General features: G+C 51.2%; 6 protein-coding genes across 6 annotated transcripts; 1 reads left to right on the forward strand and 5 right to left on the reverse strand.

Annotated features, from left to right (window-relative positions):
- Positions 1–533: 533 nt before the first annotated feature.
- Positions 534–1,443, reverse strand: CC1G_14134 (hypothetical protein; the record flags this gene model as incomplete). Its single annotated transcript, XM_002911555.1, has 5 exons — positions 534–585; positions 644–762; positions 827–896; positions 957–1,181; positions 1,262–1,443. 5 exons carry the CDS (start codon positions 1,441–1,443, stop codon positions 534–536), a joined length of 648 nt encoding a protein of 215 aa, XP_002911601.1.
- A 216-nt stretch (positions 1,444–1,659) lies between these two features.
- Positions 1,660–3,958, reverse strand: CC1G_04534 (UTP-glucose-1-phosphate uridylyltransferase). The gene is made up of 10 exons (XM_001830049.2): positions 3,766–3,958; positions 3,628–3,704; positions 3,038–3,571; positions 2,895–2,982; positions 2,822–2,837; positions 2,697–2,768; positions 2,590–2,640; positions 2,117–2,536; positions 1,978–2,063; positions 1,660–1,923 (listed from the first exon to the last, which is right to left on the reverse strand). The coding sequence occupies exons 1-10, from the start codon at positions 3,925–3,927 to the stop codon at positions 1,915–1,917; spliced, it is 1,515 nt and encodes a 504-aa protein (XP_001830101.1). The 5' UTR covers positions 3,928–3,958; the 3' UTR covers positions 1,660–1,914.
- A 692-nt stretch (positions 3,959–4,650) lies between these two features.
- Positions 4,651–6,199, reverse strand: CC1G_04535 (hypothetical protein; the record flags this gene model as incomplete). Its single annotated transcript, XM_001830050.2, has 5 exons — positions 4,651–4,785; positions 4,839–5,255; positions 5,312–5,489; positions 5,558–5,862; positions 5,921–6,199. 5 exons carry the CDS (start codon positions 6,197–6,199, stop codon positions 4,651–4,653), a joined length of 1,314 nt encoding a protein of 437 aa, XP_001830102.2.
- Positions 6,200–7,059: 860 nt separating this feature from the next.
- CC1G_04536 (endoplasmic oxidoreductin-1) lies at positions 7,060–9,508 on the forward strand. The gene is made up of 10 exons (XM_001830051.2): positions 7,060–7,307; positions 7,369–7,485; positions 7,536–7,619; positions 7,672–7,737; positions 7,789–7,852; positions 7,911–8,159; positions 8,218–8,282; positions 8,334–8,588; positions 8,638–8,792; positions 8,848–9,508. The coding sequence occupies exons 1-10, from the start codon at positions 7,131–7,133 to the stop codon at positions 9,035–9,037; spliced, it is 1,422 nt and encodes a 473-aa protein (XP_001830103.2). The 5' UTR covers positions 7,060–7,130; the 3' UTR covers positions 9,038–9,508.
- A 49-nt stretch (positions 9,509–9,557) lies between these two features.
- On the reverse strand, positions 9,558–11,624 carry CC1G_04537 (sulfate adenylyltransferase; the record flags this gene model as incomplete). Its single annotated transcript, XM_001830052.2, has 6 exons — positions 11,540–11,624; positions 11,394–11,474; positions 11,255–11,337; positions 11,041–11,198; positions 10,201–10,984; positions 9,558–10,146 (listed from the first exon to the last, which is right to left on the reverse strand). The coding sequence occupies exons 1-6, from the start codon at positions 11,570–11,572 to the stop codon at positions 9,558–9,560; spliced, it is 1,728 nt and encodes a 575-aa protein (XP_001830104.1). The 5' UTR covers positions 11,573–11,624.
- A 503-nt stretch (positions 11,625–12,127) lies between these two features.
- On the reverse strand, positions 12,128–14,207 carry CC1G_04538 (hypothetical protein; the record flags this gene model as incomplete). The annotated part of the gene is made up of 5 exons (XM_001830053.2): positions 13,789–14,207; positions 13,502–13,737; positions 13,209–13,449; positions 12,972–13,157; positions 12,128–12,643 (listed from the first exon to the last, which is right to left on the reverse strand). The coding sequence occupies exons 1-5, from the start codon at positions 14,098–14,100 to the stop codon at positions 12,128–12,130; spliced, it is 1,491 nt and encodes a 496-aa protein (XP_001830105.2). The 5' UTR covers positions 14,101–14,207.
- Between the last annotated feature and the right edge of the window lie 60 nt (positions 14,208–14,267).

Genomic DNA, 14,267 nt, shown 5'->3' on the forward strand with positions numbered 1-14,267 from the left:
CCAGCAAGGCTCACACAGCAAGCACGGACTCTCACCCAACCTCAGATCTCCCACAACGGACAAAACCGCAGGCACTTTATGGCACGCACGACACAAAGCCGGAAGGGCTGGTGTAACTTGTAGCACTTGTGGATAACCTGAAACGGGATCGGACGGATGTCGGAGTCTTCAAGTAGAAGTTTGAGGGAGATAGATAGAATGGAGGAAAGGAAACGTTCGTACCGGATTTGTTCAAACACTAGGAAATGCTCGCAATTCCCCGAATGGAGGATGGTGTACGGTTTGTGCAGGCAGACTGTTAAAGAAGACAGTTTGACTCTGTCCATCGTTTCCAAGCTCTTGGTTAGAGTATTCCCAGCTTCAGGAGTTTTCCTCGCTTCTCGCAAAGACATAACCCGGCTAAGAAAACCCAGTGAATCAGTATTCTCATCCTCCTCAGAGAAAACTCAGAACCAACTCAGCATAATCAACGCCCCCGCTCGCAATTCTCTCACTATAAAGCACACCCTCTACACAAATCACACACCCAGGCCTCACACCAGCTTCTCCCGAACCCCAATCTTCTTCTCCGCCTCCTGTGGCGACCTTGTACACGCACGGTAAAGCATCACAGACATCCTGAAGGGTCTGGCAAGACAAGTACGCATGTTGACATATCCGGGTCACATAGCTGGGTCCCCAAGGAACCTTGCTATAGATCGAAGCAGTCAGAACAGCTTGGTGTTCTTTCTCTGCTCCCAGAACTTCACGAAAGGAGGATTTCTGCACAAGAACGTGTCTGAGCGGCCGTACCACGAAGTGAAGGTTGAATGGCGCATGTTCTCACCACACTCTCGAGGGTATTATAGTCTGCGTTCCGGGGAGGCCTCACGAACAACGAAGTCTCCAGATTTGTTCTTCAAAGGGCAAGAGACGTCAGATTTTCCTAAACTTCCCACCTTGCCCATGTCACTCACTTCCAACTTTCCAACGGAACTTTGTCGAACTCCTTCTGGAGATTCAGCACTTCAGTAGGCAAATCTTCAGGATCAGGTAGATACGACTTCCGGCTTGACCTAACCCTGCCCTTCGGATTTGCCTGATACAGCGCGTTCGCAGACGACTCATGTTCTTTCAGGATATAGGTCGACAACGTTGGGTCGTCCCATGTTCGTTCCAGATTTTCCTTGAGGTCATCGACACTAGTCAACTTGCATACTTGAGTTTCGAGTTTTAACTTCCAAGGAGTGATTACGACGGGGGACTGGTGGAAAACGCGTACCTGCAATCTCTCTCGATCTGCTGGCGCTCCTCCTCAGACAGCCCGTTCCAGATTTGCGTGGTCGCCGCTACAGCTTGTCGGTTCCGAGCATGTTCATCAGAAGTCAGGAATTCTGAGACGGAGATAGGTTCAGACGGCGGCCCAATGAGAGATTCAATCGTTTGAGTTACTCCTGAACTCATGCCGTCGGTCGAAGTTCAAACCGTGGAGGTCGTTCACCGGACAAACGTTCGTCACCGGGAAACAATCACCGCAAGACGCTGTGAAATGCAAGAGAGTTCTTCCCTGAAGCGTCCAAAACGGCCGACGGACCTAGAAGCTCGAAGTTGAAACGTTGAAGTCCCGATGAAAGATTCTGCCAACAATGAACACAACAAACCCCTTTCAGAGGGTGGTGTCAACGTAATCCAAATGATCAAATTCTGTCTATGTATAGGGGTAACCGAAAGTCCTTGAAAGTACTCGTACAAATTCGACGCGCCAAAAACCGTATACTAAAACCGCGTATTGAGAACGAAAAAGGGGGCGAACATAGCATCATCGCCAGGAGAAAGGGTTTGGAACGTAGGTGGAGATTATATGGAAAAAGGGTGGTAAGTAGATGTAGAACGTCCATTGCTTCGCGTCTTTAATCTGGTGGTGTGGAAGGCCATTTAGAGTTCCTGAAAGACACGGGTTAGTTTTCCTTGCCATGAGATGTGGGTGGAAGAACCTACAATCATGTTGAGGTTACCAGAGAGCAGTCTGTTCTCCAAGACGCAGCCGTCAGGAATGTCGATTCGCTGACCCTCGTTGGCGACGACTACAGACATCGAGCTAAGTTTTGTCAAATTCACAGGGTCTTTGATAACTCACCAATGACGGTACCACGAAGAGTGACGTTACGGCCAAAGTAGACATCGCCAGTCACAGTCAAGTGGTCAAGCTCCAAGATCTTGGGAATCTTCTTGAATCTCTTCTGGAATTGTTGGATCTTCTTGAAGTGGTCACCGAGCTTGATGACGGGGGTGGTCTCGAACATCCTTTGAGGGTTGATGACGAGTTGTCCATGTTGGAGAGAATAGATGTCGCTCTTGATGAGGAGCAAGTCAGAGCAACTCTTCACCGGCAAGAAGCGGCTTCGAGGAACATTGACACCATGAGCATTCTTGAAGTGCTTGATGGCGGCGCCGGCAGCAGTCTCAAGTTGAATGACGGCATGACCCTCGTCAGTGATCTTGGGGTTAACAATAATGTCAAGCTCAAGGCCTTCGTTCTCCATGACCCGCTTGAGGGCTGATGAGCCATGTTAGTGCTGGAAGATGGTCTAACACACAGAAACAACATACCCTTCAAGTTGATCCACAAGTTGTTGGTGTTGAAGATCTTGAACTTGCGAACTGGCAAAAATCAGTAATCGAGTTCCCAAATCGGGACAGCCAAGAGGGAAACATACCAGACTTGAAGTCCTCGACGTGCTCGGAAGGAACTTGGGCAATTTCGAGCAACCGAATAGAGCCTTCATAATCTATAGAAACGCATGAATATATTGTTGATGCAGGTAGCTTGGATACGACGAACCGATGAGGGTTCCACCCTAGAAAGAACGTTCAGCATATGGTACCCGGCGGTAGGATCAGATGGGGGAGCATACCTTAACGTCGGCTTTGGTCTTGTCGGTGACTTCCATCAAGAACTCCGCCTTTGTATCAATCATGTGTTGCAGGATCTTCTCGTCAACGCTGGAGTGACGGTCAGCCGACGGGCGATGAACGGAAGAACCGAGATAGAACATACACGGCGCCCAAGTTGTCTGAGTTGGAAACGAAGAGGTACTCCTTGCCCTCGGCAAGCAGCTGATCGAGGACACCAGAGTGCAAGAGAGCGTTGTACAAGTCACCGTGGCCGGGTGGGTACCAGTGGCTCTTGTCGTCATCAGCACGTTTGGGGCAAGGAAGCAAACTCTCTTTGTAGATTCGGGGGTATCGAGATTGGTTGAAGGTAGTAATGCGAAGCTGCTGGTTAGCGTACTTCTTGATAATGCGGAGGGTGTCCTCGTGAGTGTTGAATGAAGTCATGAGAATGAGGGGGACATCGACGCGGTTGGTGGTGTTGAGATGCTCGATCTGTCGGACAGTCAAGTCGAGGAAGGTCATGTCGTCCTTGACCTCGAGAGCACTCTTCGCACCGGTCATGCCCATGGAAGTTCCGAGACCACCATTGACCTTGAGAACAGCGAGTTTGTCGAGGTTCTTGGTGTCTGAGGGCGATGGCAGGTCAGAGTAGGGGATGATCTGATCAGCAGCGGGGGACTTGATGCGGTCCCAATCACTGTTAGCGAGGATCGTCAGCGAGGAATCAGGGTGCGATGCACGATATCGACTCACAGCTCGACGCTCTTTGCGCGTTCGGAGAGGTATCGCGTGAAGAGGTAGAAGAACGACTGCATCTCAGTGTCGAAAGCCTAGATGGGGTTCCGAGGTTATCCGATATGTCCATCGATGCGGCAGACGACGAGGACCGACCTTCTTGGTTGCAGGATCCTCGACGGTGGACACGAGACGGCTGATCTCGTTCCTCATCGACTTCGCTGCGACACCGGTGGTGGCGGTCTTGAAGTCGATGTGACTTGTGCCTCGAACACGGGCATTGAAGGAGTCGCTGCGGGGCATAAGGGAGGCCGACATTGTGCTGGATGATGAGGAGAGGTTAGAGGACGATGGTGGAGAGATAAGAAATGGGGCGACGGACTCCAAGTGATGAATATGTATTGGGGTTGTTGTTGTTGTGGAAATAAGAAGTTGCGGCGCAGAATTTGTCCGTTGAGGGGGTCGTTTGTGATGACGTCGGGTGTTCTCAGGCTCTTCGCTGATTGGTTCGCAGAGCCAGGATGAACGACGCGCGGAAAGGTCTGGACGATGACGGCGGTGGTCGACGGCGGTTGGGGAGAGCGGCGAAACTGTACTGGGCGACCAAGGATATAACCTACCCGATTTTATAGGACTTGCTATTGAAAATTTCTTCTCACTGTACAAACGTGCATGCGGCATAAAGCGACAGAATCCTCCTGTAATTGGTTCTTATATCCAAATCGCCGTCGCGTATCCCGTTCCCTTCCCCTTGTGGTCGAATAGCCCTGGATCTTGCCCACTGATGACCAAAATGAATGCTGCCGTAAACAATACCCCCCAATCACCGCAGTCCGACGAATCTCCTTGTTTCTAGTCTCTTCCAATTTGGTTAAAATGTACATAAATATTACATGTCATCCCTCGATACGATACAAAATTCGTGAACACAAGTACATAAATCTTTCCCATCTGTCCATCCCTCTCCGAGCCCTTCGTTGAGAGACACAATCATGGCAGCGACCTTCTTCGACATGGGAATCCGTCACCCCTCCTGCTTCTTCACAGGTCCTGAGGATGCACCACCTCTTGATCTACCCACGAATCCGTCACCAATCTGACGGGATATGCAAGTTGAACGGGCAAAAGGAATGATGAACGTATGTTATAGGGGGCCAAACCGACCACGATGAAGTCCTACACTCACAGGGTCAGGGTGTCTAATGTCACGATGAAACAATCCCTCTCACCTTGACCATCAAAAGACCTGCATAGAAGCTCGCAGTCATAGCCTCAGTCCGACACTTCAGCTCTCCCTGCCAATCCAAAGAGACTTCGTTTCCGACGTTCGAGTGTTCGACTCCGTCCCGTGTGATTACAGGCGGTACTGGCCACATCTGTGATGTTCCAACCGTATACGTCCGATACCGCTTCCTTCCATTCACTTCGACATGAATTTGCCGAGCGAGGTAGACCCGAATGGGGTGGGGCCCAGTCGGGCTCAAATCGAGGGATTCCTTTCTCTTACTATCGCCAGCTAGCCTGGGGTCCAGGAGGGAACTGTTAGGGGGTAGAAGCTCATTCAATGATTCCCGAGAACCACACAACTGGAGGTGAAAAGGTATGCTGTCCGTTATCGAATAAATCTGCACTGAAGGAATAAGGAACTGATCCTATAGTTAACACTAATGTTTGGAAGATTGCCAAAGGTTTTGAGGCTTACATGACACTCGATCCCTCCAGCGTTTGCCCCTGGCCCTGAGTCTGACCGCGGTTCCATTGTCAAAATATGTTGCTGCCATTCCTCCGGTATGGGCTTTATCGAGTCAAAAATAGAGTCGACCATTACGATAGGGCGTTGCGGACGGGTGCGAGGCCGATAGTCAAGCACCGCCGTAAACCTTGAATAAACAGGGTGTTAGCAAACTTTGACTCAAGGCAGTTCGTGTTTGACGATAGATGCACTTACATTCTGGAACTTGTCCATGAGGCCAGCGCATAGCGCCTCGTTTTCGTTATCGAGATAGTCAGGGTATAGACGACCTTTGCGAACAAGGCGGGGATTCCCATGTAGTGTGTTTCAAACGAAGGCGGTAGTTTGCAAGTCTTGCCGTTAGGATCCGTGAACGTGTATGGGAATCGTATTGCGAACGGAAGGATGGATGGACACCGGTCTTTGGGATCCTCCTGCGTCCAAAGAACGCGACTATCACACACGACGACAGCGCCCGTTGAGCCACAGTCAGCTGCCATCACGCTCATCTGACCAAATAACTGGGCGATATAGTCGCGGTCAACGGCTAAAGTAATGCTCAAGTGGGAAGCGGCGTACCTTAGCGCTAACTTCAATGATACCTTCAGGACAAGTCAAACCAATCTCCCCGTCCACGAGGCCTCCACGCGAATACACCGGAAATCGAGCATTTTCGTCTTGGTCTTTCAGTATAAGCGTCGCTTGTTTCCAGGTTTTTACGTATTGTCCTGTTTGATTGCGACTTGAGCCAGGACGCGGATTGTGCGCAACTGTCCTCTCGTCCGCTAAAGGACTGCTGGTGTACGCTGGAGGATCACCTGCAGGTAATGGGTACTCTGGCAGCATGCTGGTGGCCATTTTGCGGTGGGGCTGGCAGGGAAGGTGGCATTAAATAGCAGAGACGAGCGACTAGAGTCGATGGCAGGGAAAAGAGTTGTCAATGTCACATTCGGCCCTAGGAAGCAGCTATTCTCACCTAATTCAGGTATACGAAAGGTAGTACGTGACCACGAGCCCCTTTATCTGTCCATTTCAATACGAGATGATATCAGCTGGCGCCTACCTGACTGGCACCGATATACGTGTTCCAACCTCCTCCATGCAAGACACACGCAAGACGTTGGCATGTTCGAAGATAAGCAGGAAATTTCCCCGCAGAATTGCGACGTCTGGCACATTTTAACGTGCAGAATTTGACAGTGCAGCAGGCCGTCATCGAGCTCGCTTCGAATAGGCCTACATCCCTGAGAACGAAGACCAGAAGGGCAAGTTTTAGGCCGCACTAAGAAAACCCAAGGGGAGCCTGCCCCTCACAACTCCCCACATTTCCAGACGAGATGTGTACCATGTTAGGAGCTACCAAGAGTTTGGGCCGGATTCTTCGAGGTCACCTGGGCATTAGACTTTGATAGAGGTCTTTTCTGTGCCTCTTGCAGGCTTAGACGATCGCAGGGATTTCAAAAGCGTTTTAAGGGGTAGCAGTCGTCGTTTTACACCGGCTATGCGCGCATAGAGCTCCCCAGACGCTGTCTGGAGTGTAGAGACGGTAGAACTGCGACAAGGACGCTGGACGACGCGTAGGGTGATGAAGACGCGAATAGGCTCCGAGACTGGATTAGACGAGACTGCCGGCCGCGTGGGAATTATTAACGCATACTGCCTTGGTTAACGATGCACCGACGTGGAACTTTGGGTCCAAATCACTTTAAACCAGACCACCATATCGTTCTCGCCAACCAGATCCCCTGGTTCTCTTAACTCAGCCTACAGCGCTCCAACGACCAGCGCTATGAAGCCCTCAATGTGCCGGGCGTTCCAATTCGCCTTCGTACTGCACCTGTTCGGATGGTCGGCAACTTCGGTCTACGGGAAAGACACATTTTTGGCGGAGACGTTGCTCAGGAAGGGTCAGGTGCAGAGCGTATTGGAACATGAGCCTGCAAAGAGCAAATGTGAAAAGCCAGTGGTATGCATTTCCTTCCGTGCAGCCGCACGAGCGTCATTATTGATCCCTGATTGATGCCTAGTTAACTGGACCCATCGAAACTACTCTTTGCGATTATGAGACAATCGAGAGTCTCAACGATGAACTATTCAGCAACCTTTCGGACTTGGTGAAGACGCCGTTCTTCCGGTACTTCCGCGTAAGGGGTTTCTTACCTTTGGAATGCATCAAGCTAACGGTCAACCCTAGGCTGATCTCTACCGAGAGTGTCCGTTCTGGGACGACTATGGTTCGTGCTCAAACGCGGGATGCCAAATTACAACAGTGGACGAGGTACGTCCCCCACGTCTTCGTATTCTCTATTTGTCTAGAACTTTCGGTCTAGAGCGAAATTCCGGAGAAATGGCGGGCAAAGGCTCTGAGCGAGGTCGACCCATCATCTCGGGACATAGTAAGTACTCCGCACCATTGTACATTGGCTGAAACTCACATCATCACGCAGAAACATCAACTTCCCGGTTGCTACTATCGCGAGTCCGATTTCTGTTTCCTCGACGACCACACCGGTACGTTGTCCACTGACTGCTCCACGGCCCAAACCCAGCTGACGGGCTTTGACTGTAGAGGGAGACTACTATGACCTTCAGCTCGTCCCTGAACGTTACACTGGCTACTCAGGACAAGATGCGCGACGCGTATGGCGCGCCATCTACGAAGAGAACTGTTTCGGCCTGTCAGAGCTCAATCTAATGACAGGGAAATCCCCTGCTCCAGTGTCGTTACCGGACACGATGATAGAACCTCTACATATGGACGGACAAGAGTCAGATGGTCATTGCTTAGAGAAGAGGGTCTACTATAAGGTTATTTCAGGTGCGCATCATGCCCATTTCCTTCGTTCTTGTCAGTTCCACTTACACCAACGGGACAGGATTACACACATCTATTTCTATCCATATCTGCCATGAATGGCTTAATCAGACAACCGGAGAATGGGTGTGTTTTACTTATCGGTTCGCCCGAGTTCATTACTAACCGACTGCATAGGGACCTAACCTGCAATGCTTCATCGACCGCGTCGCGTCGCATCCAGAACGGCTGAAATACATCTACTTCGACACAATTCTAATGCTGCGCGCCGTTTCGCGGTTGGCCCCATACTTGGAGAGCTATGACTATTGTTCTACCGGAAGTCAAATCGACGATGCAAGTACCCATGAGTATCTCGGCAAGATCACGGATATTGCCAAAGTAGCGGGTAAATTCGATGAGGGCGTCTTGTTCCGCGGGGAGAACGCCAATGTACGTTCTAGGCTTGTTCTGCCCAAACACTGTCTAATCCCCGTATTAGATCTTGAAGGAGGAATTCAAGACGCATTTCCGCAATGTCACCCGAATCATGGATTGTGTCGGATGCGATAAATGTCGTTTGTGGGGTAAAATCCAAACGATGGGTGTCGCTACCGCCCTCAAGGTCCTCTTCGAGCTCGATGAAACCGCCCTCAGGTAAGCTTCACCCACAATCGTTTGGCACCGCTCGTGGCTGACCCTGTTCCCCCAGCCCCCAGTCCCACGTGCTCCAGCGCACTGAAATAGTGGCGTTGATGAACACATTGTTCCGCTTCAGCGAGAGCTTGAAAGCAGTTGACGACTTCAGAAAGATGTGGAAAGAGCTGGATGCCGACGAAACTCAATCATTAGCATCCAAAGCTGAAAGTACAGCAACAGCATTAGTGCGCGACGAACTTTAGCCTTTTCTGAATGGACCACTGAAGGATGTATTGCTTTGTTCACAATAGCCAAAACCATCTCCTCAAGTCGGTGCGATGGTACCCATCAGTTTCATCGACCAGCTGGCAGAAGAGTTGAGATCATGGTTCCACCTCTGCAAAATCAGTACGGTGGACTGCATCAACGTCTTTGTTCGGTGGTTCTGGAGGTTTGTTCGTGCGGTCAGTGTCATTTTCCGAACGTCAGGAAAGGAAAATGGACCAGGAGCGACTATCTACGACGATTTTTAGCACACCGCTACTACACATTCATTTATCGTTATTTATTCGACTACACGGACCTTTCCTTTCATTCAATTCACGTTCGTTTAGTTCGTCATGGGGATCGGGGATATTTGAGACCAGTCATAGCGAATGGTATTTTTGGGGAATCTAGCGGTCTATGATACAGAATACTTTTACACGTGCAATAGTTTATACTTCCAGTCCATCCAAATAACAACTACCCCAAATGCAATGAATGAAGAGAGGTGTCGCCGAATTACAGCAAACCGTTGGTCTCCAAAAGGAGGACGATGCTGTGGACGATCTCAGGGATAGTCTGAGTGGAGACATCGACAGTCAAGTCAGCCTTGGAAGGAGTCTCGTAGACGTCATCGACGCCAGTGAAGCCCTTGATCTCTCCCCTGCGTGCCTTGGCATACAGACCCCTTCGGTCAGTCTTCTCAGCGTACTCCAGAGGGGTGTTGACGTGAACGAGGAAGAAGTTGGCACCGGGTCCACCATTCTGCAAGATGGTGTTCTTGGCGGCCTGTCGGGATCGCTCGTAGGGAGCGGTAGGGGTAGCGATGACGGCTGCACCAGCGCGGGTGAGCTCAGAGGCGACGAAAGCGATACGCTGGAGGTTGGTGTGTCGGTCTTCAGCCGAGTATCCGAGTTCGGACGAGAGTTCCTGTCGGACGGTTTCGCCGAGGAGGAGGGAGACGCTTCGGCCGCCCTGTTGGTGGAGGGTGGTCTGCAGAGCTCGGGCGATGATGTCTTTGCCAGAGTTGTGGAGACCGGTGAGGAGGAGGACGAAACCTTGCTTGTTTCGTGGGGGGTAGCTCTCTCGTAGGACCTTTACGACTTCCCTGTAGATTTGTTAGTTAGATTCATTCCGAGGTTCCGTTAAAAGAAATACCCACTCATAAGAGAACCAGTCGGGAATGGGAGCACCAGTCTTGAGACGCCTTCGGAGCTCAGTACCGGAGATGTCGAGGGTCTGAACACCCTTGGGGACCTCGTCGACGGGCTGGTACTCGTCGGTGGCGGGGAGGTAGGTCATCTGCTGGAAGGGGACCATCTCGATGTTGAGTTCCTCGCGGTACTTGGACACGAGCTCTTGAGCATCATAAGGACCATAGAAGTCGACGCCCTTGGAGTTCTTGCCAGGACCAGCGTGGTCACGGCCAACGATGAAGTGGGAAGCACCGTAGTTTTTGCGGATGATCGAGTGCCAGACGGCTTCACGGGGACCAGCCATGCGCATGGCGAGGGGGAGGAGGGCGAGGTGGCCGAGGCCGTTGGGGTATTTCTTCATGATAGCCTCGTAGACACGGACACGGGTATAGTGGTCGACATCGCCCGGCTTGGTGAGACCGACGACGGGGTGGATCAAGACGTTGGCTTGACGCTGGCGGGCAGCACGGACAGTGAGTTCACGGTGGGCACGGTGCATGGGGTTGCGAGTCTGGAAAGCGACGACCTTCCTCCAGGCGAGCTTCTTGAAGTGGGATCGCAATTCGGCGGGGGTGTAGCGGAGGGCGACATAGTCGAAGTGGGTCGGGGCTTGGATGGCTTGGAGCTTGCCGCCGACATAGAACTCCTTGACACGGTTGCGCAGGTAGGCAACGGCGGGGTGAGCAGGATCGTCGTCACCAAAGACCTTGATGGCCTCGTTGACCTGGTCGGGCTTGTAGACATCCTCGACTGTCGGGATTTGGAATAAGAGGCAGGGCGAGTAAACTTTGGATAAGAGTACGAACCAGTGATGATAGCGAGAGCCTGGTCATCTCGAGGATCTCGGAGAGCAATTCGGGCACCAGGGACGATGTTCAAGGCCTCAATGTCCTCCTTGGACACGTCGAGGTTGACGGGAATTGGGAAAAGAGTGCCATCGGCCAACCTCAAGTTCTCAACGACGCTAAAAGAAGGAATTTAGCATGAAGTCCTTGACAAGGAACGGACTAGAAAACGCACCTGGTGTAATCCTTCTCGTTCAAAAAGCCTTCAAGAGGGCTGAATCCACCATTGGTGATGAGTTCGAGGTCGCAAAGTTGACGCTGAGAAGCTATTAAGCCTGGAGGCTCGCTGAGATGCACTTTTATATGATACACACCTCGGTCAAGGTGATACTTTGGAGGGTATCAGCTTCTGCTCTCAATTGCGCAGAAATGGGTTCGTCTCGCGCAACAAGGTCCTGTTAATTAAGGAAGGAGGGTCAATACAATTCTTGATCGGCACAAGCACCTCGCGCGTCCGTACCTTGAGGACACCACCATGAGGAGTGTTAACCATCTTGAGAGGCTTTTCGAAGCTTTTTGCGAGAGAGAAAAGATGAAGAAGGAGGAGAGGGTTGGTGCATTTTTGCCTCAAATTTTGCTCGCTCTAATAGTCGCTCCTCAGAGGGAGCTTGCTCATGGATGGTTCATGATCACGCAATACGCGCAAAGATCACCTGAGTAGTCCATTAGAACTGGATTAGACCCTTTTGAATAGAATACAACCTCCGATGAGTGAACTAAAGCCTCTGATTGACGGAGGGAAAAGAGGGCCAAGGGGAATGATATGGGTTCGCAGCACTGGTCCGCCAATGTGACAGTCGGGAAAGCTGTCGAGGGAAGTGAGAAACGCAAACCTGCGGCGGTTTGACGACATGTCTTGGCGTCCACTTTAGACCTCCGCTCTCGATATCGAGGAAACCAAACTCAATCAAGCCAAGTGACTTTCTGGTGCCCTTGAATCTAAGCAAAATTAGAGGTAAATGCGCAGGGTATCATAAGTTATGTACTTGTAGTCTACATGGGTAATTATGCTTGTGAGTGTGTGCGAACGAAGTGAGTGAGTACTGTATTATACAAGGTCCAAGTTGATTGGTCCCATAGATGATCGGAGGGAAACACGTCCCTGCTTCAGCCTTTCAAAATCAGACTTCGGACGGGCGGACCAGCCGACCCAACCAACCGCTCTGTCCGTCCGCAAGTCATCATACGTTGTGATGCGTCCTTCTTCCACGGCATCGCTCACGTTCGTATGCGAGAGCGGTACTGAAGTGGTGTTATTGCCACTGATTTCTTGCCGTTGCACGCCATCCGTAACGTTGACCTGGGCTAACCGGGTTTGAACAAGGAATTCCCCTTGGAATCCCGGGTCAAGGCGGACATTTGTTTCTGCCAAGGCATTCTGAACATCCAAGCGCAAGGTCGCAATTGTTGGAGGTTCGTAATCGTGGGCAAAGTCAAGATTGACCTTTCCGTTGTAACTTTTGACCTGGGTGACGAAATATGGTGTGTTTACCTTCGCCTCTGAGGTCTCAAAGTGCCCTAGTGCCACAGTTGCGTCGATTGGGCTAGACGGAAGATGTTTGAGCTAACAAATTAGAGAACGAGCGTGCGCACTCACGTGTTGCCAGCTTCTATCGAGAGTAGAGTATATTTGTCAGACAGAGGATCTTGCAGCAGTGAGATGTCTGTTCGGATTTCTCTGCGCACCAACGTATGTCAGACGCCGGAAAGCACTGGGAGGTGAGATAAACATTACCCCTGTAGAACGTCGAACATGATCAGTTCTGTACTCGCCAGGGTACCGCTCACGGGCGCTAAGATATTCTTGATCGAGATTTGTGAAGCTTGAAGGAACTGAGACCGCGTATCAGAATAAGGCACCGAGCTGCTGGGTCACAGATAAGATAACGCACTTCGAACATAAGAGGTGCTGCAGCTCCTTCAATGCCAACATGACCCAATTTCACTGCAGAAAGGTCGCCAAAGTGTTGACTGAGTGACGGTAGGTATGTCACAAAGTCGTCGATGGTAGACGCCTGCGGGAGTAAAACTTGGATGGCGACGGTGATGGAATCAGTCTCGTTCACGGATTTGGGTGGCTGTGGGTGTGGTCAGGACACAAAAGGACACCGACAAGGAATGCAACGCACGTAGATGGAGAGCCCTCTGTTCCTTCCCTCTTTCCTGAAGCAAATGCGTGTATTCGAGCGGGTGCGTTGATTGCTTGCATTGACGGTGACGTTGAAAATGATGTTATGCTGCAGCTCATCCGGGTTAACGTCGACGGATAGGATGCCTTGTATGAGATTGCCGGGGAAAGTGCCGTCCTGGGTGAAATTGGAACGGATGGCGACGAGTTGGTGGGGTTCATCTTGCAGAACATAGCCGGCTCTGAAGTCGCCGTCAGTCTGAGGGAGGGATGGACAGGAGTGGGAAAACGCACCGAATGATGGAGGCTGTGAGCGGTGAGGGAACCACATCTGCCAAGGTTCCCTCATATTCGACGGATGAGAATTCGTCGCAGAGGCCGTGGTCGACATCCTGCCACCCCCATAGAAAAGTGGAATTTGACACTGCGCTCGTGTTCCATTTGGCATTGTAGTCGAGGCCTGGACCGTGGCAGGACGATGAGGACCATTCATCAGTGACGAAAGCCCAGAGCGATTCGTGGTTTCGTTTCTAGATAGGATGGGTCAGGAGCAAGATTCTGGTCAGAGGAGGGCTACCTACAAATTTGAGGACAAGGGGGATTGCTATGGCCAGTGACAGGACCACATATACGGCCATGACATATGAGGATATTTTCCAGAATCTTGCATTGAGGTAAAACCGTGATTTCTGCTTCTGAGCTTGTGTGTCTGGTTGCTGAGCCAGGGTTCGATGCTCTTTCTCAGAGGTATCGTAGTCGGGTAACGAGGATACGTCCGAGTTTCGTGAGCGAGGTGGACCCAAGGCATGTTCTGGGATTCGAATGGTCGAACCGTCGACGATGTCTGTCCCTTTGTCGATGCTTTTGCGGTCGTCCGCATGCAATAGAATCATAGTTTTTGGCTAACGAGCGTTCGGATTGTCATGAATGAGTGTTGAGGCGGGTGAGGTCGTCTTCAGTACGCTTGGTCGATGGAGCTTCCAGTCATGCTCGTTTCCGGGATGCCTTCTCGCCGCTAACCCTTGGTAACGGCCTCCATCCCCGTCACTTCCGCTTAGTC

The sequence above is a fragment of the Coprinopsis cinerea genome (genome assembly GCF_000182895.1).
Source record: "Coprinopsis cinerea okayama7#130 chromosome 3 map unlocalized cont3.3, whole genome shotgun sequence".
Lineage (NCBI taxonomy): Eukaryota > Fungi > Basidiomycota > Agaricomycetes > Agaricales > Psathyrellaceae > Coprinopsis > Coprinopsis cinerea.